At 36.4% G+C, this 25,883-nt stretch overlaps 1 protein-coding gene across 4 annotated transcripts in view; it reads right to left on the bottom strand.

Annotated features, from left to right (window-relative positions):
- The window catches only part of CEP128 (centrosomal protein 128), a 412,477-nt gene that overhangs the window by 236,207 nt on the left and 150,387 nt on the right, over nucleotides 1-25,883 (bottom strand). For all 4 annotated transcript variants that reach the window (XM_066342939.1, XM_066342940.1, XM_066342941.1 and 1 more), the window contains 2 exons: nucleotides 20,267-20,917; nucleotides 13,847-14,011 (listed from right to left, as the gene is read on the bottom strand). In XM_066342939.1, coding sequence (XP_066199036.1) covers nucleotides 13,847-14,011; nucleotides 20,267-20,917 — 816 coding nt within the window. The remainder of the gene's footprint in view (nucleotides 1-13,846; nucleotides 14,012-20,266; nucleotides 20,918-25,883) is intronic.

Genomic DNA, 25,883 nt, shown 5'->3' with positions numbered 1-25,883 from the left:
TGGCTCTGAACAATTTATTTATAGTTTACTTACTAGAAGGCAACCTTACTGTCAAGTTTCTAGCTGATGATTCTGGCCTCCTATTGTTGCTACAAAACAAGGACATATTAAGACAAATACAGTCTCTGGGATACTAGCTCCTTTTGAAGATTATAACTTCAAGCACTATAAACATCAGATTGGTGGGAGGAGACACAGTAGGCATACCTTCCATCTACACTTTTTTTTTAATTGAGAGCAGGGGAGGCAGAAAGACAGACTCCCACATGCACCCTGACCAGGATCCACCTGACAAGCCCCTTATGAGGCAATGCTCTGACCATCTGGGGTGTTGCTATGTTGCTCAGCAACCAAGCTATTTTTAGCATCAGAGGCAAAGACTAGGGAGCCATCCTCCATATCCAGGGACAACTCACTCAAATCAACTGAGCCATGGCTGCAGGAGAGAGACAGTGAGAGAGAAAGAGGAGGGTGAGGGGTAGAGAAGCAGATGGTTGCTTCTCCTGTGTGCCTTGATCAGAAATCAAATCCCAAACATTCACATGCCTGGCCGATGCTCTACTACTGTGTCAACTGGCCAGGGCCCATCTACACTTCCTATCCTTCAAAGTTTATCCCCAAAACTCCTTTCTTTCTTAATTGTCCAATATAGAATATTTTCACAGCACAGAATTTATATCACAGTTTAAAAGAAATGAATGTATCAAGCTGTGATATAACTGTTTTTGCACCTGTATCCTTCAGTGAACTGCTTATTTCAGGAGATCACAAAACATATTTATAACCATCTTTCAATTCCCCAACTTTGGCACACAAGTGATTTAAACATTTCTTTGAAGATTCATATTCAACATTGTAAAGATCACTTCAAATACCATGCAGATCTATAGAGTCAGAAGCTACCCAGGTGTGCGAGGAGGTTTCCTCGATGCACACATAAGCCTCCAGACTGTTGCAGTGTTCTTGTTGGTGTGATGCTAATAAAGAACATACCCTCTCAGGGTTACTGGTATATTTAGAGGACAGCTGTTCATAATCTAAATCCAGGCAATTCATAATAATGTTTGAATGGATCTTTTGGTTCTCTCTTCCCTCATAGCCATCTTTCTTTTGTCTACTATCACTTTTCTGTTATTTGACTCCTATTAAATAAGAAGACAAAACTATTTTCATACTGTATTTTGACATTCTTAAAGTGTTGATAATGTAAGAAAAGCTCTATAAGTTCAATCTCTTTAGCAAAGACTTAAAATTTCATTATCCAATTCACTATCCCCCATGAGACAATTAGCATGCCATATCTAATCTCCCTTTGAAGTAAAACCCAGAACTATGAACTCACATGGACCTTCGAGATCAGTGGGTTCAACTATCTGTTCTTTCATAAATCACTTCTTTTACATTTCTGACAGAAGGTTTTCCAACCCCTACATGACCAGCTCAAGTTTCAAGAAACAGAATCTTGACAAAACTATAAAATCTCTCATTAGTCTGAGTGCTATACTCAAAAGTTAAAGTAAAATGAACCCTCTACCTCCACTAAATCTCCTAACAATCCATGCTCCTTTATTTAACTAGGGTTCAAATACCATACTATACTGGTTCTCCGTCCTCTGAATGTGCTCCAAGACACCCTAAATCTAAGAGTTAAGTAAGCTTTTCCATTCTGTACTTAAGCAATTGCAATTTCATTTATTCACTCATGCAACAAATTTTTATGGAAGCTCTACTATGCTGAGACATCCTTCTGGCTACAGGGACAGAATGAATGAGCAAAATAAGGCCCCTGCCTCATAGAGCCAACAAATATCTCCATTAAATTGTATTTAATGTATTGTTTGGGTTTGTTTGTTTGGTTTTTTTGTGGCTTGAGAATATCTACTTGAATACTAATTGTGACACCCAAATAATTATCTCTTTCTCTCCCAGTTTCATGTTTCAGAAATAACTCTACCAATGGAGCAAGCACAGCTAATTCTAGGGAAGGGGTGGGAAAGCCGACTGATACTAATCCAGTCATCCCGTCTAATTTTGGAGGCATGTAGATTAATAAGGGCAAATGAGAATATTAAGGCGCTACCATGGCTATTTCTTGGACTTCTAGTTAATGCAAAAGGAGTAATAATTCTATAATGAAAAGCTAACTTACTTGTGGAGAACCAGAAGTTAAGAGAAAGTATTTTAGAGACTATATAGAAATATGGAAGACACAGTTAGACTGACTTCAATGTTTCAGCATAAATGGACACAGAAACCTGGGTCTTGGGAATATAAGGAGCTTTTCTGTGGGGATAGATATGGATGAAGGTGACCAAAGCAGTTTATCTAATCCAAGAAGAGAGATATCTGAGACCATAGCTGAAGTGTAATTAGAGAATAAACTCAACCCTTAATTTTACAAATGAGGAAACCAAAGTTCACACAGACTAAGGAACTTGACTAAATTCAAAGTAACTCGACTAAACTCAAAGAGCCTACCACCCATAACCTGAGTCCCCTGACTCCTGTTCTCTATTAAAATGCTAGAAAGGTCAATATTTTTAGGGTATATTCCTAAAAGTGGGATAGCTGGGTCAAAACTGTTCCAAAAGGGGAAATGCACTCCTATGTTTATGGCAGCATTGTTCACAACAGCAAAGATCTGGAAACAGCCCAAGTGTCCATCAGTGGACGAGTGGATTAAAAAGCTATGGTACATATATACAATGGAATACTACTCAGCCATAAGAAATGATGACATGGATCACTTACAATAACATGGATGGACCTTGTTAACATTATACGGAGTGAAATAAGTAAATCAGAAAAAACTAAGAACTATATGAATCCATACATAGACAGGACATAAAAATGAGACTCAGAGACATAGACAAGAATGTGATGGTAATGGGGCGTGGGATGGGGGGGGTGGAGGCGAGGAAGGAGAGAGAGGGGGTGGGGGAGGGGGAGGGGCACAAAGAAGACCAGATAGAAGGTGACGGAAGACAATTTGACTTTGGGTGAGGGGTATGCAACATAATCAAATGTCAAAATAATCTGGAGATGTTTTCTCTGAACATATGTACCCTGATTTATCAATGTCACTGCATTAAAATTAATAAAAATAAGATAAAAAATAAAAGGAAAAAATAAAATAAAATGCTAGAAAGGTCAATATTTTTAAAATTGGACTTCAGAAAGCCAATGTTAGAAACTCAGAAAAGTTATCATCAGGTTAAGTGGGGACTAATGTAGTCTTAATGTAAAAAGAATAACTCAAAAAATATTTCTGAATAAGTCTTTTTTGAAAAAATATATGATATCAGAAGATTCAAAATAGATCATGTAAAGAGGAAAAAGCTCATTAAGCATGCACAATATTCTAAACTTTTAAAGGCATTCCATCCACACTGGAGACATATTCTAGGTACACATAAAATCAGCTCTTGGCACATTTTAATTAGTATGTATACTAATAACCACACACTAAGTATGTGTAGTCCACTGTCAAGACAGCAAACATTTTATGAAGCTTCCAGTTCAGTACAGGAAAGGCTTATATTATTGACACTTATTTCTAAAGGAAATAAAAAATTATACTGCTCACATTCTCATCTCACACACGCATGCATGCACACACACACACACACACACACACACACACACACACACACACACACACACACACTGTTGACTGGCTTGATCAACTGACCTGTAATTCAAAGCAAATAATGATAAGAAATACTCCTCTCCTTACATATTTGTGTTTCAGCTCACTCTTCATAACTCAAAACAGTCACTTTCCCAAAGGCTATAAAGATTCTAAGGAGACATGATCTTAATGGGAACAGAGTAACTTAAATAAAACTAGAACACGTCCAAAATGTTATCTCCTGTTAAAAGCTTCTCATAGTCCTTCAGTGTCTTTAGAGTTACAGAAAAGCTGCATTCTTTCCAATATGGTTCTTACATGAAATGCAAACAATTCTTAACAAACATTATGGCAAATAAATCACACTCACAAAACTAAAGAAATCATTAATTTACAAAGTTAATGTTTCTCCTTCACAGAAAACTAACTTGAATAACCAAGTGTGGTATTATTTCAGCCGTATGACCATCTTTAATACAATAGCAGGCGTTGAGGAGAAACAGGGTAAGAAGTAGAAAGAGACCAAATAATACAAGTGGGGCAAAAGTAGATTTACAATTGTTTTTATGGAAAATAATACAATGAATAATATAAGAATAAACAACTATACAAACTCACAACTATAAGCCTACTTTTGCCCTACCTCGTATTAAAGACTGAAATAAAAACTAACCCAATATAATTCAAAGTTATTGGAAGCTTGAGTTGTTGAAACCCTAGACCTGCACATCACCTAAAAAGTTTTGAGAAAGAGTATTTTTGTAACAGAAGATAACTGTATGCCTAAGCCTTAAATCCAGGACACTAGCATTACAAGGCAAATAATGAAACTATCCTGAACAAAAATTGAATCTGTCTGGAAGCCATTTATCTGGTTCTCTAAAGAAGGCTCACATTACTTATGCCTACAGAGTTGACTCAGCTATAAGGAAGTTAAGATACAATATGAAACACCAACCAAAGCAGAAACAGCAGCACGACTCAACGAGAAAGATCGACTATGAATGTTACAAGATTTAAAGAATTTAATCTGGAAAATTACCCACTGTAGTTCAAACTGTCTTGCAAAATAGCCAATAAATAAATAACACCTTCGGTGCTGGTCACAGCGTAACTACTTTTTTCAAACTCATTTCTTAAAAACAGAAGATTGTATATGACAGTAGATTCAAAGTACAGCTATTAAACACTTAGATTGGTATCAAAAATAAACAAAAAACAAAAGTAACAACAATTCTAAGAACTATAATTCTGATCAATTCGAAAAAAGTCTCCATGGATTTGACCTACATATATCACTTGTCCCCTATAAACCCAACACTACTCAGGAATAAAGAGGACCAGGAAAGGTCATAAGATTGAATTTTTTTCCTCATTAAAAAAGCTCAATGATTTGTACCACCTTCTTTACCCACATGGATATTATAATGAGACAGAACACCTAAGATCCTAGGAAGGCTAGGTGCTCTGTCTATGCTCTGCTGACACTCTATACGAGATTCTGCTATAGACTTACTACTGTGGATGTCTTTCATATATGTCTCCTCTACAGACCGTTGAGTTCCTCTAGGTTAAAAATCTTATTCTTCTTCATTTAAATACCCCAGAACCTAGCAGTGTCTTACACATAGCAAGCAGTCAACAAACTTTCTGCAACATATATATCCTTTTATGTTCTTTCCATTCTACAAGCATTTTTTAGTGTATTCTCTATATGCCAAGCATAGTAGATATCAACTATACAACAATCAAAAAAGAAAACAGAATCTCTGAACTCAAATAAGTTTTCGTGTTTTGGTACGTTGGTTTTTGCAGTAAATTAGCAAACTCAATGAGAGCAATCACCTTTTAGTAGCAGATTGTTATGACCATCAAGGGAAGTTGATGTCACAAAAGTAAGTATGCTGCCAGTGGTAAGATGTAATCAGATGCAGACTAAATTTGGAAGATAAAACCAACATGATCTGCTGATAAATTAAGTGTTAGTCCATCTATGAAAGAATGAGGTGGACCTGACTTGTGGTTGCGCAGTGGATAAAGTGTCGACCTGAAAAGCTGAGGTCACTGGTTTGAAACCCTGGGCTTGTCTGGTCAACGTACATATGAGAAGCCACTACTACAAGTTAATGCTTTCCGTTCCTCCCCCCTTTCTCTCTTTCTCTCTCTCTTTTGTCTCTCTCTAAAAAAAAAAATCAATAAATAAAATCTTAAAAAAAAAGAATAAGGTGGTTCTTTACATGTTTTTAGTAAGCAAAAAACAAAACAAAACAAAACACTGTAATTATTACTAGAAGACTGGTTGCCTAAAATAAAAATGCTACTACTTGGTGGGTTAGACATATTCTTCTTCTTCTGAAAGAAGATGCTTTCAACTATTTCCTTCAAAGAAGAGAAAGAAGTTACAAGTCACAGTATGTTTAAAGTATGAACTGAGAGCATCAGTAAGAGTGGAGCTAATAGAGAAAGACATCATTAGAACACTAGATATATGAGTGTGACACATTAAAACTTTGGTGTGAGAGACTTTCCAATCTATAACCTACCTTGTCTTAGGCAGGCTTAGGAGAATTATCCATTAGACAGAAACAAAAAAATGGAAATTCAAGTTTAAACTCCTCACCCCATTTAAGTAAATTATTTTTGCGTCAGGCTTTTTAGAATCATTTTCTAGGAGAATATTGAGCAATACAAAGATCATTGGCAGCATAATCAAAAAGGTGTTAGGATATGTATTGGATACATTCCTAGAAATTAATATTCAAAGTTGGAAACAAAAATATCTCTAAAGGGTATTTTATGCACTTAATAAGTTTTGGGACCATTTTGTAATTATTACGTATTTCTATCAAGTCAAATGCCTGGAAACAGAAATAACATTATTTAAAATCAGCCACTTTTGATGCATTTCTATTTCTGAAACAAAATATGGACAAGGAAACAAACAACTAGAGTTTCAAATTATGCATTTGGAAGGAACATTGTTTAATTTTCAAAAGAAAAGGAATGTATCATTCATCTCCAGAGAAATGTTTATAAGCATACAGTGTCTTTAAAAACCATCAGAATTTCTTCCCCTCCTTCTTTTTTTCCCTACAAGATGCTTAAGCATGCATTTATTCTTATGAAAGGATATGATTTTAAAAGTTTAATAACAAATTTCCAAATAATATAACTCATGTATACAATAAATAACCTTCTAGCTGTTTTTTTCCTATAATTTACAGAATATTCTTTGTTTACATCAAACGACAAAATGGACTGAATCAACAGCATTTTAAATAGTAATGATAGAAAAACACAATGAAAACAAACCTAGGTTCATCTTATGTTCCCTCTCTGGGTCCACCAAAGCCAGATAGGACTGCTTAAACAAAGCACTGAAATACACAGTACAGAACCTATCATGAGAACCATTTCCCTTGGCTTTCCACATCCCAATTCTATGTACCATCATTCAGCTTAATTCCTATACTATGGGTATCACTTAAAATTTCAAAAATTTAATGAAATCTAACTAATAGTACAGGATTTTAAAGGAAAGTGCCCAAACAGAACTACTTTCCTCTCAATCCCTTTAGTTAACAACCACTCTGGCGAGTTAAGGATTCAATGACAGGCCTCTCTATCAAGCTCAGATCAGGGGACATAAAGACCTTAAACTTTAATATCACTCCTTGATTTAAAAATCAACCTCTTTGACTGTCAATGGTTTAGTAGAGAGGTCATTGCTAAAGAAACAGAGTTTGAAAATGGCTTTTCCACCCGTTTCATTTAGGAAAGTAGAGACCAAATGTACTCCTATCCACCTTTATTTCTTGCCCCTCCCCCTGCCACAGCTGTATGTATAACCACCCCGGCCCCCCCACTGAGTAGTCACTTGACCTTTACATTCTAAACTTGTTTCTTAATATCTGGTATAGTGTTCCACACACGGTAAGCACTCTGGTGTTTCAGCCAACTCTCCGTAAAAGTCAAGGACCACTTTGGACTTAATGACTACAAGCGGTTCAATTTAAAAATGCTTTCTAAATGACAAACATAAAATTTATAAGCTTACCTTTAATTTGACCATTTTATTATTTTCATTGTTTTTTTTTAAGATGACAAATCTGACAGGAAATTACTCATAACATCCTAATTAGTGTTTATTTAGAGTTATCTGGTTTAAATTTGTGTCCAAATTAATTTGTGATAGCTACAGATTTATTCTACTATGCAATTTAAAATTTGGAAGCACCACAGAAAGAATATAGTCTGTCTACAAAAGTCCTATTGTGTCAACATTAAAGTAGATGTTAGAAGTCAACTGCTCACTTGCTTCTACTTCTTTCTCATTCTTAAGGTAAGCATTTGAAATCAGAGAATTCTGCCTCCTACTTCAAAGAGTTTTTAGTAAAGATGTGGAACTGTGATTTTGCAAAGTAGTAAACATTTTTATAGAATAGACATATGACAATCATATATATTTTTCCACATCATGAAAAATAGTAATCTTAAACAGATGGTCCAATTAGAACTGAGACACAAAATTAAACAACACTGGTTCATTCTTTACTGTCACAGATATCTTTTATGTGGTAATACCAGGTCTTAATTAGATTTTTCTAAAAACATCATTGATGACTCCTTTTCCAAAATTTGTGTCAGGCTAAGAAAACCAAAGTGTGTATGGTAATCTGTTGAATATAATAGCCCTAAATTTAAATTCAACATTAAGTGCAATGAAAAGACACAAATGCGAGTCATTTTACTAGCAGTAAAGAAGAAAAATTAAAGAAATTTGTGTTCATATCCTGTTTCCACCAAAAACTATGCAATATTGTGCAAGTCACCCTATACTCTCAACCTCAGTTTCCACCATCTGTAAAAATGGGCGTTATAATTACTCTTGAAAATTAGAATTAGAATTATGATTTTTCAAAGATCCCCATTTTATACAAGAAAACTACTTTCTAAGTATTTTTATCCAACACAGCCATAGCTTTAAAATATGTTGCAAGGTGCCCTGGCCAGGTAGCCCAGTTAGTTCGTGTCATCCCGATATGCCAAGATGCCAAGTTTGCGAGTTTGATCCCTGATCAGGGCACATAAAAGAATCAGCAAATGACTGCATAAATAAGTGGAACAACAAATTGATGTATGTATCTCTCTCTCTCAATGTCTTTCTCTCTCTCTCTCCCTTCCTCCCCCTCCTCTCTGTCTCTAAAATCAATAAACAAAAGTTTAAAAACTAGAAGTAGAACATGTTGACAAGTGTCACTTCACAAATAATTTAAGATTCTATAGGAAGGAACCAAAATACATTTCTATGAATCCTGATGTATTTAACAGTTAAGTTCCTATGAACTGCTATAGGCTTAGATATGTCACAATTTGTGGTGTTAAGGTATCTCCTAATTGTTTCATGTACTTCCAATATATCCTGAAAGAATTAATAGAAAATAGGTCCTCAAAGAGTATTAAATATAACTTTGGAAATAAGCAAGTATTAAAGGAGATGACTAAGCATCCCAGATACCTACATAATCTATATATGGCCAGAAATGGTTCTTATAAATTCTTATAACATGGAAAAAATAAGATTGGTAAACTGGAGTCCTATTTCCACTTCTACCAATGGACAACTAGGAGCATTTGGGCAAGTCAATTAACTGTTAGGGCCAAAATTAATTCATCTATAAAAGTAGAAGTTAGGAGTAGGTATTCTTTAAAGTCCTCTTACATTTTCGAAGTACACTGATAACTAATGTTTTGGAAAATAACACCCCTGAATAGCTCAGGGCAATCATGTAAACTTTGAGACAATTCTTGTTAAGCACAAAAGCTAACACATAGATTTTTGGGGAGCAAAAAAAACAAAGTACTGAAGAATCTTTCAACATTGCCATGGTTCACTATAACTACAAGGTATGTGCACTCATACAACAGCATCTCCTGTAACAGAGGAAGTTCCACATATGGTTGAGACTATTAGTGGGCTGAGGAAGTAAAGGAAAACAAGGAAAGTAGATGTCTCTGGCTTCTTCCAGGGTTGGGTATCTAGTGACAAGAAGCATATTCTCATAATTCTGCTCAGAATCAAAACAGCAATAAATACAAATGAAAGTTCCAAGTATGGAAACTACTGCATCATATAGGATAAAAATGACTTGATCTATAATTTGAAAATAGAAAAAAGACACAAATAGTATAATCAGCAACAAAATAATGCTATATTTACCAGATGAAATATTGGGTGGCAAATAAACTTGATTTTGAAAAATGTTCAATGGCACATGTAAATTCAGAATACACAGCTGGGCACAGAGTATGATCCCAAATGGGGTGTATGTGTCTGTGTGTGAAGAAAAGAACCCTAAAAAGAATTTCACCAAAACGTAAATTTTTTTAAAATAAGATGTTGAGATTACATGTGAGTTTTTATATCTTCTTTAAAAAATGTCGTACATTAGTCATAATGAAATTCTACTGTTTTAACCTTTTTGTTTCCCTCTGAAAGACAAAAATATTTTTAAATTTATAATTTCAGAATCTATAGAAATGAGCACAGTAAGTAAAATTATATTATTCTTTTACTAATATTTAAAAACAAATGCTTTATTATATTTGCATTGGACTTAGGAAAACAATTTAATATCTATCATTTTCTTTATATCATTTTTCTCATTGCTTATAAATATACTTGCCTAAAATACTGCATATATTTTTCATAAAACATCCATACTTATAAAACGTAAGGACCAACAGAATATAGACAGCATAAACAAAATACTTTACAAAATAATGTTTTCTTAATTTTAGGTACCAGCTATATCCAAAATATCACGCATATATGTTCAAAACTAAAATCAATTTTTCAATACTCATACTACAAAATTATTGGGAAATCACTAGAAAAATGGCCAGTATCAAGTATGAGTATACTTGTAATGAAAAAGATTTTTAAAATCATATCAGATATAGATCTGTTTAGATAAGAAACTTAAAGCCTTCACTCAGTAAATTTTGAAGATTTGCTGAGCAATGACTTAATTATACACTAGCTCTTTTGATAATTCAAATTCCAGTAAAACCAATAAAAATATATTTGTGATAGAATATACAACATTGTGAGTTCTGAGGTAAATGTCAGAAGAATAAAAAGTTTACTGTTAATAAGATTGTTTTAGAACAAAAGAAATCAATCATTTCTCTTAAAATTTTAAGCAAAAGGTATAATAAATTTTAACGATACTATAAGTGGAAGAAAATTCTATCTGTATCATTTCACAAAAATTTTTTCACTGGTAAGAAGCTCATAATAAAGACAACTGTATATGTAAAAATTCTGTGGGTTGCCTAGTATTTGTTCTCTTTGTCATGGAAAATTGAAAAATAACATTTGATGTTAAAGCAAAATCAGATGTTGGAAAAAATGCACTGTGTTACCACATATCACCCCTGAATACATGAGAAAATTTGCTCAAGTCAGTTATTCTGTGCATCTATATGAACAGCATCTACTACTGGTTAAGGCTGCTGGTACTAGGGCGGTATATGAATTTTGATGCAGTTTTAATATTTCCTAGCTTACCAAGTAATAATATGACAAGAAACAAAGACCTAAACCAAAATAGAGTCAAAATAGCAGAACAAAATGTGCTTTTGTTTTCATTTCCCCAGTCAGGCCAATATACATACAAAGTGTGTGTGTGTGTATCTCCATTGGTTATGCATATTTATTTATCTATCTATATACACATATACTCATGTGTGTGCTCACACAGAATCCTCTTTATCCATAATTTACTTATCATTACCTATTGTGTGTCCAGTTCTATACCTCACTTTGGGGATGGATAAACAACCATTTTGAGGTTTCTTCCTCAAAAGCAAACATAAAACTGCCCACTTGTTTGATTTGCTTAACATTCATAGCTTCAATATCGCTCGCTGATGGAACTCTCTCTAACTTCCAATAAGCATAGTTCTGCAGTAATTCTGACTCCAATTCCCTGGCTCTTAACTACCTAACACAGGGGTCTCAAACTCGCGACCCACGGGCCGCATGAGGCCTGCCGAACAGTTTTGTGCAGCCCGCAGACTAATCCACGAAGTTCAAAATATTTTGGATAAAATTAAGTAAGCCTAGGGGCCTACTTGTATTTTTCATTTCTCTAGCATCCTAGCTAGATATTCGCTTAGTTAACAGCAGTTGTGATGTGAACTACAGTTTCTGGTCATTTTGTGACACTGAGTAAACTGCATGTACGATTGTGCTTGTTGTACTGATTTTTTTTTGTTTTCAACTGCAGTGAGAAAAGTGTTGCATAACAGTTGCCTTTTGTAGACCTAGTGCGGCCCGCCGAACGGCTGTGATCTTGCTCTGCAGCCCACATGCTGAGTTGAGTTTGAGACCCCTGACCTAACAGGTTATAATAGGGACCACAGGCACATAATCAATACTTGCTGAGTGGTTGGTAGCTTGGTTGAACCATTCACTGGCATATATTTGGATGTTATACAGCTATAGCAAAATAATGGCAACTAATAATGAATAGCTTATTAGCTACTCTGCTAAGTACTTTATATACATTTTCACATTTAATTCTATAATACATGTGTTATACCTGTTTTAATGATGGTGAAAGTAAGGCTTAAATTATTAAGCAACTTGCCTACAGCCACACAGCTAGAAAATGATTTACACTCAAAGTTCTGCCCATAACCACTAATGCTATACTATCTCTTGAAGAGAAAGGCCCTATCTATTAATGGCTCAACCCAATGAAATTTTATTCATAGCTAATTATATTAAAAAACTTTACATCTAAGTAAATCGTAAGTACTAAACATTCATGTAAACAAAAAAATAAATATTAAAGATAAGCAAGCATATAAGCTGATATATTTTTGTGTGTGTGCCTATGTATCTTTAAGATTATTCAAATTACAGAATTGAGAGACATTTTTCTCTACATTAGCACCCATTGCTGGGACTCAACTGTACAGTTTTCACAACTGAAACAGATTTTTGTTTTAATGATCTAATGATGAGTGCCCAATCGTACACCTGTGTCTTACCTATAGCCTATCCTCAACATCCATCAAAGTGCCTACACTGGATGCTCAATGCATAGCCATTGAACACAATCATTAATTCTTGAAACTTAAGGAGAATTTCCATATGTCAAACTGTATATATATCTGAAACTTAATGAATAGGATCAGTGATGAAATATTTATTTTAAGCAAAATAAAGTAAATTTGACATTTTTAACATATCAAAATTTTCACCACTATTCCTTAAATGCAAATAAGTAAATATAAAACATGTTAACATATCATTTGGCTAAAGTGTTAATTATGAAAAAGTTAGAAAATTTAGCATTATCTCCACAGCAACTACCCCCTGGCAACAGACACATTAAATATGTGTGAACATTAGAAATAATCAAAACAAAGCAAGACTTAAGAACTAAATTTCAGTGGCTATTAAGATCGTAGGCCTAAATTTAGCAACTTAGCACATTTCATCATAAATTACAAACTAATTAATATTTTACTCTCTTTGTTTTAACAATCACTAGAAATCTAATACACACACATATACATATATAATATAGTTAATTTTGCAAACAACAAAAAGCAGAAAAGGTAAGCAAAGCATTAAGAAAGTTGCTTCCTCAAGGTTTCTTAAGAGTTTTTATGACACCCCACCCAATAACAGTCTGATAGATTTTTAGTAACCCTTTTAAGTAAAGGATCCATCTGTCCTGGTCTATTTTGCTTCATCCTATTATGCATACTTTATGGTCTTTCTTATATTTGACTTCTATCACATTCAACTGAAAATCCTTTTAGGAATTTGGTCAAAGAAACAGAAAGCAAATATAAATATTCTGTCTTCAATTCTTCATTGACTTTTTTGCCATGAAAGTGGTGACACTCTAAAATTCCCTAGTATTTTATCCCATGTCTGATGTGTAGCTACACTCAAGATCAATTTACACAACTAGGGAAAGAAAACAGTGGGCCTGCTGGGATGGCCCAAGGTTTCCAACCCTCATAAGCTTCATTCAGGCAAAAAGGAGCACAATAGTATTGATTTCATAAAATTACTATGAGCATTAAAAGTGTCTAGCATATAGTGAACAATTAAAATACGTTCTAAAAGAAATAGTAGATAAAGTTCAAATTAAAGTCTTTTATATTAGAATTCATGCACATTTTTACCTTTTCTTCCAATTGATCCTTCAAACTCTGATATTTCAGCTTCAGTTTTTTATTCTCATTTTCATTCTGGGTTAATTCCTCTGTCAGTCTGTCATACTGTGATTTCAACTTCTCTAGCTGACAAAGATGGACTTTTGCCATATTCTTATCTTCTAAGCTTTCTGCCTGAGAAAAAGAGAAGGAGAAAAAAGAAAGTCCACTGGCCACAGCCAAACTGTACACCAAACAGATTCCATGTTATATCAGTAGGCAAATACTCCAAGATGCTGCTATCTCTAAGAGTCAGTAGGAAAAGAAAACAAAAGAAATACTTTCTGTATTAATTCAATTACTCCTTAGCACTCACTGAGCATTTACTTAGTGAAAGGTACTGTGCTAGGTGCCGACAATAACAGATAGGAACAGTAAGAGAGACAGATGCCAAAATCAGAATCTACAACAATGAATGAAAAGTACTTATAAAGGTGTAGGCAGGGTACCGTGGCAACCCAAAGCAGGGACACTAACTCTGCTGAGAGGGGAAGGAGTTATTAGAAAAATGTCTCCAAGGGGAAGTACTATGAAATATTACTGACTGATCAGTTTCCTTGTTTATAAAAAAACGGTGACAACATTCCTATTTAATCTACGTCCTTTTGTGAAATAATTTTGTGAAAGACTTTTGTGAAAGAATTGTGTACTTTCTGTACAATGTAATTAATTATACCACTCCTGTGGGACTAAAAAAATTATGAATTGTAGAGCCAAGAGTCTACAAATAACTTAATATGAAAAATAGTTTACTGGTGATTATTTCAGTATCCACAATGTAATAAAGTACCTGGTTTTTAATCTTTAATGGGGAAAATAACCAGAATCAGCTTTTTAAAATTAGGTTTAATATATTACATGTATGGAATGTAATAAAATTTGCCACATATGTAAACATAAAGACTTTTTAAAATAATATAAACACTATACAACATGCATTGCTCTAAGAACTTCTGTGTAGTTTTTCCTCATTTCGTCTTCACAAAAGCCTGACCAGGAGGTACAATTATTGCCTCCGTTTTGGAAACTGAACCACAGAGACACCAATAACTTGCCCAAGGGTAGAAATGTTTAAGTGCAGAGCCAGGATTTGAACCCAAGAATTCTCTCCAATACCCATGCTTTCAACTACTCAGCCACACTGCTTTCCAAAAGGTACACACACCGTAAGGTTTTAAAAATCAGCTGGGCACAAATCTCACTGGTCACACCTGCCAGTTACTAACAGCCTGTGAGTAACTACATATCATATAATCCGTTGACATGCTTTAGTGCCTAAATGCATGTTTCTTTTCCTTTTCTAAGTTACTGTATGTTTTTAATCATAGGAACACAATTATTAAAAGCAACTGCCTGAAAGAAAGTTTTGTGAGTTTTAGACAAAATATGTACTCTATTCATCCCACAAAAGTCACCTACAACTTGACGCCACTTGGAATTAACAAAGAAACTGATTTTTTTAAGAGGAATCCTGTATTTATAACCCAAAAGTAAATTTACAAAATAAAGTCTTTCATCATGAAAACTGGTCAATAATAATTTTAAGTTGCAATAGAATGCTCTGGCTTTTGTGTCTTATAAAAGGCGGCGGTATAAAGGTTCCCCTAAAGCCAGTGGTGTGCTGAAGCTGGCTCACAGAAACTCTCAGAGCCAACTGACCTGGAGCACAGAGGTTGCCGGTTCGATTCCCCGTCAGGGCACACGCAGGTGCACCTCAGTGCTCCTCTCCCTCTCTCTCTGTACCTCACTCAAAACAACACACAAAACAAACAAACAAACAATTGTGCTCAATTCTTTCCAGCTCTGTCCCTCTCCTGTGAGGTCTTGTTTGGTAGCTTGAAATCAGCCAAAAGAGGTATTTCTACCACTTAAGTTGGAAAATGCTACAAATCAGGGTTCCTCCCACACCCAGAGAGCCCATTTTAAAACACCGGCGCACCGAGGCCTAAGTTTGAATAAGATTTTGCTTCTTGTTGTGGCTTTATTACTGCATTTACATTTCATTTTAGGTTTTACAAAATGATGACACACTCACAAAAACCCTGTGATAATATTACTGTTCTCACTTTATTGATATGGTGCAAAAAGGTTAAGTATCTTAACCCAGATTACATGCCCAGGAAATGGCAAAAGTATAGACCTCCAATCCTTGGTCTTATTAGTCTAATAAAAGGCTCTATAAAATGATTTTTGTTGAAACCATAAGTGATAACCCATTATCTTTCAAATATCAATAGCAGCTAGACTATTTCATTAAAATATTTTACATTTAAATTTAAAAATAGGTATGAGATAGTCCTATATGGATTAAAACTACAATTTGTGCAGTAAAAAAAAATATGGGTAACATATCAGTATTTCTTAGACTCAGAAAAAGTAGTAAGTTAAGGTAAAGCTGAAAGATAAAATAAAACATTTATATAACTACTTGTCCAAAACACTTTTGTACATAATTCAGTAAATTAAATATTCTGTAATGTCCATTGTCATCAACTCCCTTTAATTAATTTAAATAAATAAAAGTATAACATTATATTAAGGAGATAGTGTGAGGTGAGGATTATTTCTTATGGGTAACTTAGTTAGTTTAAAAGGAAAATGCTCGTGCCCGGCCAGGTGGCGGTGCAGTTGACAGAGCGTTGGACTGGGATGCAGAGGACCCAGATTTGAAACCCTAAGGTTACCGGCTAAAGCCCGGACTCATTCAGCTTGAGCACGGGCTCACCAGCTTGAGCGCAGCGTCACTGGCTTGAGCATGGGATCATAGACATCACCACATGGTCGCTGGCTTGAGGCCAAAGGTCACTGGCTTGAAGCTCAAGGTCGCTGGCTTGAGCCCAAGGTCACTGGCTTGATCAAGGGGTCACTCACTCTGTTGTAGCCCCCTGGTCAAGGCACACATGAGAAAGCAATCAATGAACAACTAAGGTGCCACAATGAAGAACTGATGCTTCTCATCTCTCTCCCTTCCTGTCTGTCTGTCCCTATCAATTTCTCTGTCTGTCACAAAAAAATAATAATAATAATAAAGGAAAGTGCTCGCCTCTCACAGTCTCTGATTCTCCTTTGAAGGTCCTGTGTTGCTTCTGCACCACGCTAAAGAAGAGCTGCAACACCCCCCCCGAATTCTGTCTTCCAAGTTAAAAATAGTCCAATGGTTTCAGAAAATTTACAAAATACTTCTAAATTATATACTCTTTACATACAGTTAATTTTCAAAGCTTACTGTCATCTCACTATACACAAACAAAAAGTACTTCCTAAAAAAGAGTAAATCAATTTCCACATGTTACAGGGAGAAATCCAAGCCAGAAAGGTCACAGAGCAATTTAGGAGCAAACTCGCTGATTTCCAGCTTTTTAAACATTAGACAAAACATTCATTGAACATCTTCTGTATGTCTTAAACAATGTAGTAAGAGGACACAAAAATGGCTATGACCTAATGCCTGGCCCTCTGGAGATTTATGAGCACACAACAAACCACACTGTAAGGCAGCCCAAATGTCCCTGCTATGCTGGAGGCACCAACAGAAAGCTATGGGAACATAGAGGATCAGGAGATCCGTCCCAACTTTAGAGAATCCGTAGACAAGCTGGAAAACCAAGGGGGTCTTGAAGGATTAGGCAGCACTAAAGGGACAGACAACCTTTGAAAGAACCATTTTTCCGTCATGACCTAACAAATCACTGCATACTCAGGCAGAAACCCTGCTGCCTTTGGGATTCACACTATAATATTTCTCATCAACTCTCCATCCCCTGCTAACAGCTGACTGACCAGGCATCCTTTGTGGCTGGTGAGCAATTAATGCTTTCACAATAGCTTCATAAATACCCAAATGCTTATCCAACAAACTAACATTGAAGTTATCGGACCTGTTCTACTCCAACCACCTCGAACCACATTCCGCAACAGTAACCAACTGCATTACCACACCTTGGGTCTTAACTCTGAAAATCTAAACCCTAACATAAGAATTCCCGACCAGATAAGCCATCTGTGGACATAGATTCTTATTCCTCCACTGTCTCATTCCTCTACGCATGATACTTCTTCAGTGTTCGCCACTTCAGTACATGACCCCAAGACTAGTCTCCCGCAGTTTCTACCAGCCCCAACAGCCATTGACGTCATCGCCACTCATAAATTACATACTGCACTGCTGCTCTGCTCCACTTCAGAGGGAGGAGAGACTAGTCAAGATCCACATCAATGACCCCACAGTCTCTGTTGCTTACTCAATCTTCCTGGTTTCTTTCAAAACCTTCCGGGAAGATAAGCCCGTCTCCTGCTGAATGCTATCTGCTCTGTTTTTGATCCGGCCTTCTCACATCTCACAGACCTCTCCACCAGTCTCTGACAAACAGAATGAACACTCTTTTAGTTCTTCTTTTAGCCAGTCTGCCTGCCACCTTTGACACTCCTGACGATACCTTTCTTAAAATTCCTACCTGGGTTTCCAAGATATCATTCTCTTCTGGTTCTCCTCCTGTCTCTCATATAATCCTTTACTCTTATTTGCCAAATCTCTTTCTCAATTCTTCTCTTAAACATTGATGGTCTAGGGTTTTCATCCTCTTCCTTCTCCCTGCAAGACCTCATCTGAATCCCATAATTTCAACTACCATCAATGGGTTACCTACAAATATTTCATTTTAATCTCAATATTCTCTTCAGCATCAAGCCCATTTATGCACTAAATTGTCCTAACTAAACTTCTGTGGCTAGGCTTAAGTTCCCTTCATCCATGCTAAAAAACTGGTCTGGCATTCTCTCCAAATATCCTGTTCTGTCCATATTATCTATCTTGATAAATAGTCTCATCAACCACCTAGTCCCCCAAGTCTATACCTAGTCATCCTTAATAATAAACCTTTTCTAGTACAGCAGTGTAGTTAAGAAATAGGCACTTGACTACCTGGGTTCAAATCCTGTCTCAACTACTTTCCAACTATAAGACCTTGGACAAGTTACCTCCCACATCTCGATTTCCTCAACAAAGAGAAAATAACACTATGCAATCTACAGGAATAATGTTAGTATTGAATGATTAACACATGTAAAATTCTTATAGTAATGACTGGAACAAACTAAGTGCTGAAAAATGTCTTCTATATTATTATCGTCACAGCTAATCAACACACAGTTCCTATTTTATTTTAAGATCAGGTCTTCTTCATATCCCTGATTCTACTTTCGTTCATGTCCTTATCAATCCTGAAGGACTATTATGCCAGCCATATTTAATCAATACTAAGACATGTATTACTTCACATTTTACCATTTCTGCCTTGGGATATTGTCTTATAGTTAATAGCATGTCATGTTTTCATAGGCAGTATTTTTTCTTAGCAACATCTTACAATTAATGATATTTTGGGCTCAAAAAAATATAGTAAAGACCTTTTAGCTATTCTTCCAGTCTCCATTTAGTTCTACCCACCCCATTCATGACCCCAAATCCACTACTGCCAGTAGGCTATATCGGACTGGAAAGGAAGTCATAAAATAGCTGAAGGCATGCTACTAATATCAGCTATTTCAATATAATTTCATCTTTCATCATTAGCATTTTATGATAGCTGCATTTCAAGGAATTTTGAAAAAAATTGAAGATTTATCCATTTATTCACCTATTCAACAGATATCAACAACGTTCCAGGAACTCTTCTGGGTACTTGGGATATAGCTGTAAACAAAACAGACTCAAATCCCAGTCTTCATGGAGTGCTCATTCTAATAAAGACTGATGAAATAATATGGAATCTACATAAGTGCAATGAAGGAAAAAAATGAAACAGGAAGAAGGGATAGATTTATCATACTCCTGACAAACATGTTATAAAAAAATTATTCCCCTGCATGGTGAGAATGCTAATATCATCAGACCTTGAGAAACATTTCCCCAAATGCAAGATCTCAACTATGCTTTTACCCAGGCAACTTTGATTTGGAAAAGAAAGGGTAAATCTCAAAAGCCTTGGGTTTACACAGCCCGTAAGCTGATCTACTTTAGTCACCATACTAACACAGACTGTGGTTATAGCTCCTATGGCCTTGGTAAGTCTTTGCCTTTTATATTTTAGGAGGTCATAAATGCTGAATGAGGGCACATTTCAGGCCCACGACTTACTGCCACCTCTGCCTTTCCTGAACTCCTGAAATAGCTAAAGGTACTTTTTCAAAGGCTTCAGTGCTCCGAAATAGGTGCTCCCAGGTGGCTACTATAACTCATTTCAACCTGGCCAAACAGGCATGAATAAGCCTCTTTATTGTTAGTTTCAGCTTCCCTGCAGTGCTTGGGAACACAGAATGAGTTTACGCCTTATTAACTTCAGGAGCCACCAGAATTCCTTCAGTGTCATCAGGATAATGCAGCGCAGGTACCTTCAGAGTCCTAATGTGATCCGCAGCGTCACTCTTTTCTTTCTTGAAGTGCTTCATCAGCTCCTGGATATTCTGTTCGTGTTTCGTTTTCACACTCTGCAGCGATGATGTGAGATCTTCCAGCTCCCTCTGGTGAACGTCTCGTTCTAGCTTTAGCTGCGTAATGATCGTGGCTGTTTCTTCATCTTTAGATTCTGCCTGTGTCCTGAGGTCAGAAAGGTTCTTCAGCACCTCTTTCCTGGCTTTCTGTTCCTCAGCCAACTTATTAGCGAGATCTGCCCGGATGGCACTCAAGTTCTTGATGGCCTCTTGCATCTCAAGAAGTTGAGCTTTGTCCTCGGCCTGGCTCTTCTTTAGCTCTGCAATTTCTCCCTCCAGGTGAGCTTTCTCCGCTTTCATCTGGCTTTGAGTCTTACTCTGCTTTTGCAATTCAGTCTCTAGTCTATGGACGGTGTCCAGGGAATCCTTGACTTCCAGTTCAAGGTCAGCTTGATGAGCCTTAACATCACTTAGTTTCTGCTCCTTACGGTGCAGTTCTTCCTCTTGAAGGGCACGCTTGGTTATGACATCATTCAATTCCTTTCGAAGGTTCTCTATTTGTTGTAACGCTGCATAAAGCTGGCTTTTCAATTCATCCTTTTCTTTTAGGATCTATCGGGTTAAAGATATAAAACAAAATATTTGTTATAAAATTCACCATAGATGCTGCCAGAAAACAAAATGTAATCCACAAGGAGGAAATAAATTAATCAAACAATAACTTTGTATAATTTCAATTTTTTAAAGAACTCTATTTCTAGTCTAGAAAAAGAAAGAAAAATATAATTACCCTGAAGTAGCACCACACTGGAATATGTTTCAGATTTTCATCACCAAAACATATCAATCCTTGATCTTATATAATTATTTAAATATAAGATAAAATTGATCAAAAGAATAAGGGAAGAAAGACTCCTATTATAATTTACCAGAGGTTGAAATAGTATGTATAGTTTACTTAAAATAATAATGATTTGCATTTCAATGCACAGTTTTAAAAAGAAGAAACCTCAAAACAGATATGAAAGATAATATAGGGAAGCACACAGACACAACCGAAGTGAGGTGAGGGTACAATCAGTCATTACTAGTAAAATAATGTCAGCAATGACAAGAAACACAGCATTATATATATACCTGGGGAAATCTTGAAGCCCCATAAAGGTAGAAATGAGATTAATTTAAGATTCAGAGAGGAGGAACAAGGGACTCAAGAAAAAAAGTCCAGGGACCAGTTGGCCATCACCCTCTGCCAGTATCGTTAGTGGGCTAGGGTTTACCTTGAGGGACAGAGACCAAGAACTAACCCCCTAATCCTCACCACTCATCAGTGCCGATGAAAAAGCCAGCAGCTAAGGAAGCAGAAATCAACACACACACACACCCCAACAGCAACATCAAGGCCAATCTCTGTACCCGCTTACTGATGCCCACCATAGCTCATTTCAAAATTTGAAATAATAAGTTAAAATGCAAATGCTTGCAAGGCATTTCTTTAAAACATCAGTGTGAAACAATTCATGATAAAATATAATGAGTCGATCACTCAAAACAAAAAAATAAAAGTTTCCTCAAATCCCTCTGAGTTCAAACAGGCCAAAAGCTGACATGAGAAATAATGAAAGGAGGTAGGTGGGCGATTAGGCAGTTAAGCTCTGACCAGAGAGAACTGAATTTGCTTCTTAGTCCACACATAAGTAGTTCTGTGGCCTTCAGGAAATTCTTTATCTTTATAAAGAGAGTAGCAGTTATAGCATAGGCCTGTGAAGACCATGAGGTAGGGGGAACAACAAGGCAGGTGGGATTTACATTCCAGGAGAAACCAGGACCTCAGAGAGGTATTAACGTAAGACAGTGATCACAACTATAAAGGGAGAGGTAACTGATAAATCAACGTCCCCGGACTGAAAACACTAGAACGTAGATAAATGATGATAAATGAAGTCACATTGGAAAGATTGGAAAGCAGGAAAATGGCAGAAATAAGATAAGCCTACGGTAGATATTTATTTTTCTATTGCATTGCAACAAATTCCAACAAATGTAGTGGCTGAAAACAACATCCATTTATTATTTTACTGCTTCCATAGGCCATAAATCCAGGCAAGGTATTCTGCTGAGGATCTCCTGAGGCTAAAATCAAGCTGTCAGCTGACCTAGAGGCTCTGAGGAGGAATCCACTTCCAAGTTCCTTCGTGTTGGCAAAATTTAGTTCTGTGAACTTGGGACCCTGTTTCCTTCCCTGCTTTGGGCCAAGGGTTGTTCTGATGTCTAGAGGTCACCCTCACTCCTTGGCTCATGGACTCCTCTATTTCTGAAGTCAGCAATACCACAATGAATCTTTCTCATAGTTTTAAATCCTTCTCCCAACACACAGAAAATCTGCTTTTAATGACTCCTGTGATTAGATTAGGTCCATCCAGATAATCTCATATCTTAAGCTCAACTGTGCCATCTACCATAACATAATCATGGGTGTGATAGTTCATCATATTCACAGTTTCCAGGAATCGGAATGAGGTGTCGTTGGGAGGTTACTCTACTTACCACACTAGAAAGACAAAAACTGAGAGAATCAAGTTCTGGCTGTAAAGAAACTGATGCCCATCTGAGAAAAAGGAAAGGAGGCTTAAATATAGTGATCAATTTTTAGAACAACTAACATAGCCCCCTGGCCATGATTTATGAGACTTCCAGGCAGCCCAGAATATGAAAATCATATTTTCAAGATGAAGTTCTAGCAGGTAAAATGTCTTTGATTTGAAATACTATTGCATCTTCAAGTTGGTTTAAACAGTGAGGACATTTACTTTTCTCACATAGCAGGAAAACCAGAGTTTGGGTGGTTCAGGAAGAGTCCTTCAAAGTGTAGGCTCTGCTACTCTGCAATTCTGCAGGTTAGAACCCCCTCCCCTGCCACATCAGCTCATAATAAAGGTGACAGGCACAGACAATGTAAGTTAAGTTTGGAACTTCTTTGGCCACATAGATACTAAGAACTAAGTTAAGCTCTGCCCATTTGTATCTTGGTTAATTGCTTGGCTAGGGACCACAACCCAAGATTTTGTCTAGACATTGTCTCTGAGTCTGAAAATGTCAGTGTATCAGCCACCACCTCAATATCCTAGACATTCCTGGGAACCCTCAGTTGAATACCTCTATCTTGAGGGAACTCAAAAGAATGAACTTGGGGCTCCTTTGCTTGGCCAGGAATGCTTAAGTAGAAGTATTTAAAGGACCTGAGAAATCAGGCCTGTTTTTTATTTCACATTTATTTCTGCTAAGTTTCCTGCCTCCCTCTTGGCCTGGGCTAATTTCAGTGTGTATAGATAATTGACTTTCCCAACCCTAAAAGACTCCAAATTATCATACTCATAAAATGTGGGTTACAGATTGTAGATTTTCAGTCCCCTCACACCAAAAATCTTGCCCTCTCTTTTAAGAAAGACAGGCTCCAACCCATACTTGTCTTTCTCTTGTAGGACCTTTCTAAAGGCTGCAATAAGTACACAACATACTCCAACATCCTACAGTTTCCTACTGGTCACTTAATACCACACTCTGAGGCACACAGCATTGATGCCCCAAACTATGCTTTCTGATGGTTTAACCAACTACTTCCAATAGCGCAGTAAGGTTTTCCAACTTTCCCTTTAGAAATGTATCATCCTCCCTGTCGCCACCCCACATCTCTATTTAGCCAATCCTATAATTTAGGTTCTTTTACTCATAGCTCCTTATCCTAGAATTGATGTTTCACATCAGCTTGACTTTCTTCTAAACTAAGAGAAAACTACAATCCAAGTTGGCTTAAACCACCAGGTAATAATATATCATCACCCCAGGCAGAACTGCTTCAGACCCAGTGTCAAAGCTCTAGGCCCACCTCTCTGCATTTCTCTCAGTGATGCCCTCCTCTGTACGAGGCTTCAATCTCAGGACCCTAGCAAGACAGCTTCAGCCATCCCAGGCACTACAGTCAAATACAATATCCAGAGAAGAAAAAGAAGCTCGCTTCTTGTGCATCTAGTTTAGAAGTAAATGTTTACCTGAAACTCCCCAACATACTTCATAATTTATTCTTTATTGATCAGGGTTGTATGAGTGGAGTGGAGTGGAGTGGAAATGGAAATGGAAATGGAAATGGAAATGGAAATGGAAATGGAAATGGAAATGGAAATGAATGGAATGGAATGGAATGGAATGGAATGGAATGGAATGGAATGGAATGGGGTGAAGAGGTAACCAAGATGACCCTAGGAGTCAAGTGACATTTCTACACAAGTTTTGCTGGTACTATTCGGGAGCAGAAATGAAGAGTGAGGAGATGGGTTGATTATAGAAGGAAGGTCAGTAAAATGTGTGAGTTAGAAGAAAGAAATTGAAGATGACAGTGAACATATCATCAGTGTAGTTTTTCATGAAGTCCAGTCTGACCAAAAAAAAAAAAACTGATTCCAGGAAATGACTGATCAACCAAATGAATGTTTTTAGATAAAAATAAGATGGCAATGGTTAAAAAAAGGGGAAATACAAGAAATATATAAGATCAGAGACTCAAATTTTGAAAGTAAAGATTTGAACACAGAGAAATAATAACATTTTAGTCGCAGAGCTCAGCTGCTGAGTGGTTTGAAGGTAAAATAGGGAATCATTGAAGTATGAAGATGAAGAATCCAATGGGTTGCTGGCTTGAACTCTGAGGTCACCAAAGATGATGGCAAAAATTACATGTAATGAAATAGGTTGAGGAGAAGCCAGGTGCAAAAATCCATGAGAAATGTGGAGGCACAATGGGAAAATTCTCTGAGGAACAACGGGAAGAGAATGTTCTAACCAAGCTAACCCGGCTCCCAAAGGAGAACAGCTGTAAGCAAAGATGAGAATGGACTGAAAATGGCTGGGTGAGGCCAGAGAATGGTACTGTCCAAACCATGGCAGATCCAGGAACGGGAACCAACTCCTCAAAGCCCTGATGACAAAGTGCACACGGGTTTGCTTTGTTTTTCCCCTGCCTGGCCAGCCAGACCAGCCAAATCAACCCTGGCAGTCAATGGGGTGACAGATATCACAGCCGGATTGCTCTCACATCTCTCACCGTTTTTGTGAATTAACTAAAAGGTGGACAAGGCAATTTTAAACAGAAAATAAATTAATTTTTGCATACGAGGGAACATGTGGACAGATTGCTGGATTAAACTAAAACAAGGTGGAACAAAAGTAGGTTTATAGTTGTGGGTAATGAAACAGAGTTTATTCTTGTATTATTATTTATTATGTTATTATGTATTTAAAAGAACTGGTATTATTTTCCAAACGAGCAAGTGTAAATCTATTTTGCCCCACCCTGTATATCATTGATGTAGCCTTTCTGAAATTGCATTTGATTAAAAAAATATGCACTTTAGCATTGATTCTTCTCACTTTCTAACCATTAAAAATTCAAATTTTAAAAGACAATACTTATTACATATAGTTTTATTATTTTTTCTCAGCAGGAAGGCAATACACTGAAGGAAAACATGACAATTTAAGATTCCTGAAGTCCAAGACTATCAAGCAAAAAGCCCAATCCATG

Source organism: Saccopteryx leptura, chromosome 6 (genome assembly GCF_036850995.1).
Source record: "Saccopteryx leptura isolate mSacLep1 chromosome 6, mSacLep1_pri_phased_curated, whole genome shotgun sequence".
In the NCBI taxonomy this organism is placed as follows: Eukaryota; Metazoa; Chordata; class Mammalia; order Chiroptera; family Emballonuridae; genus Saccopteryx; species Saccopteryx leptura.
This window is presented reverse-complemented; position numbering and strand designations above follow the sequence as displayed.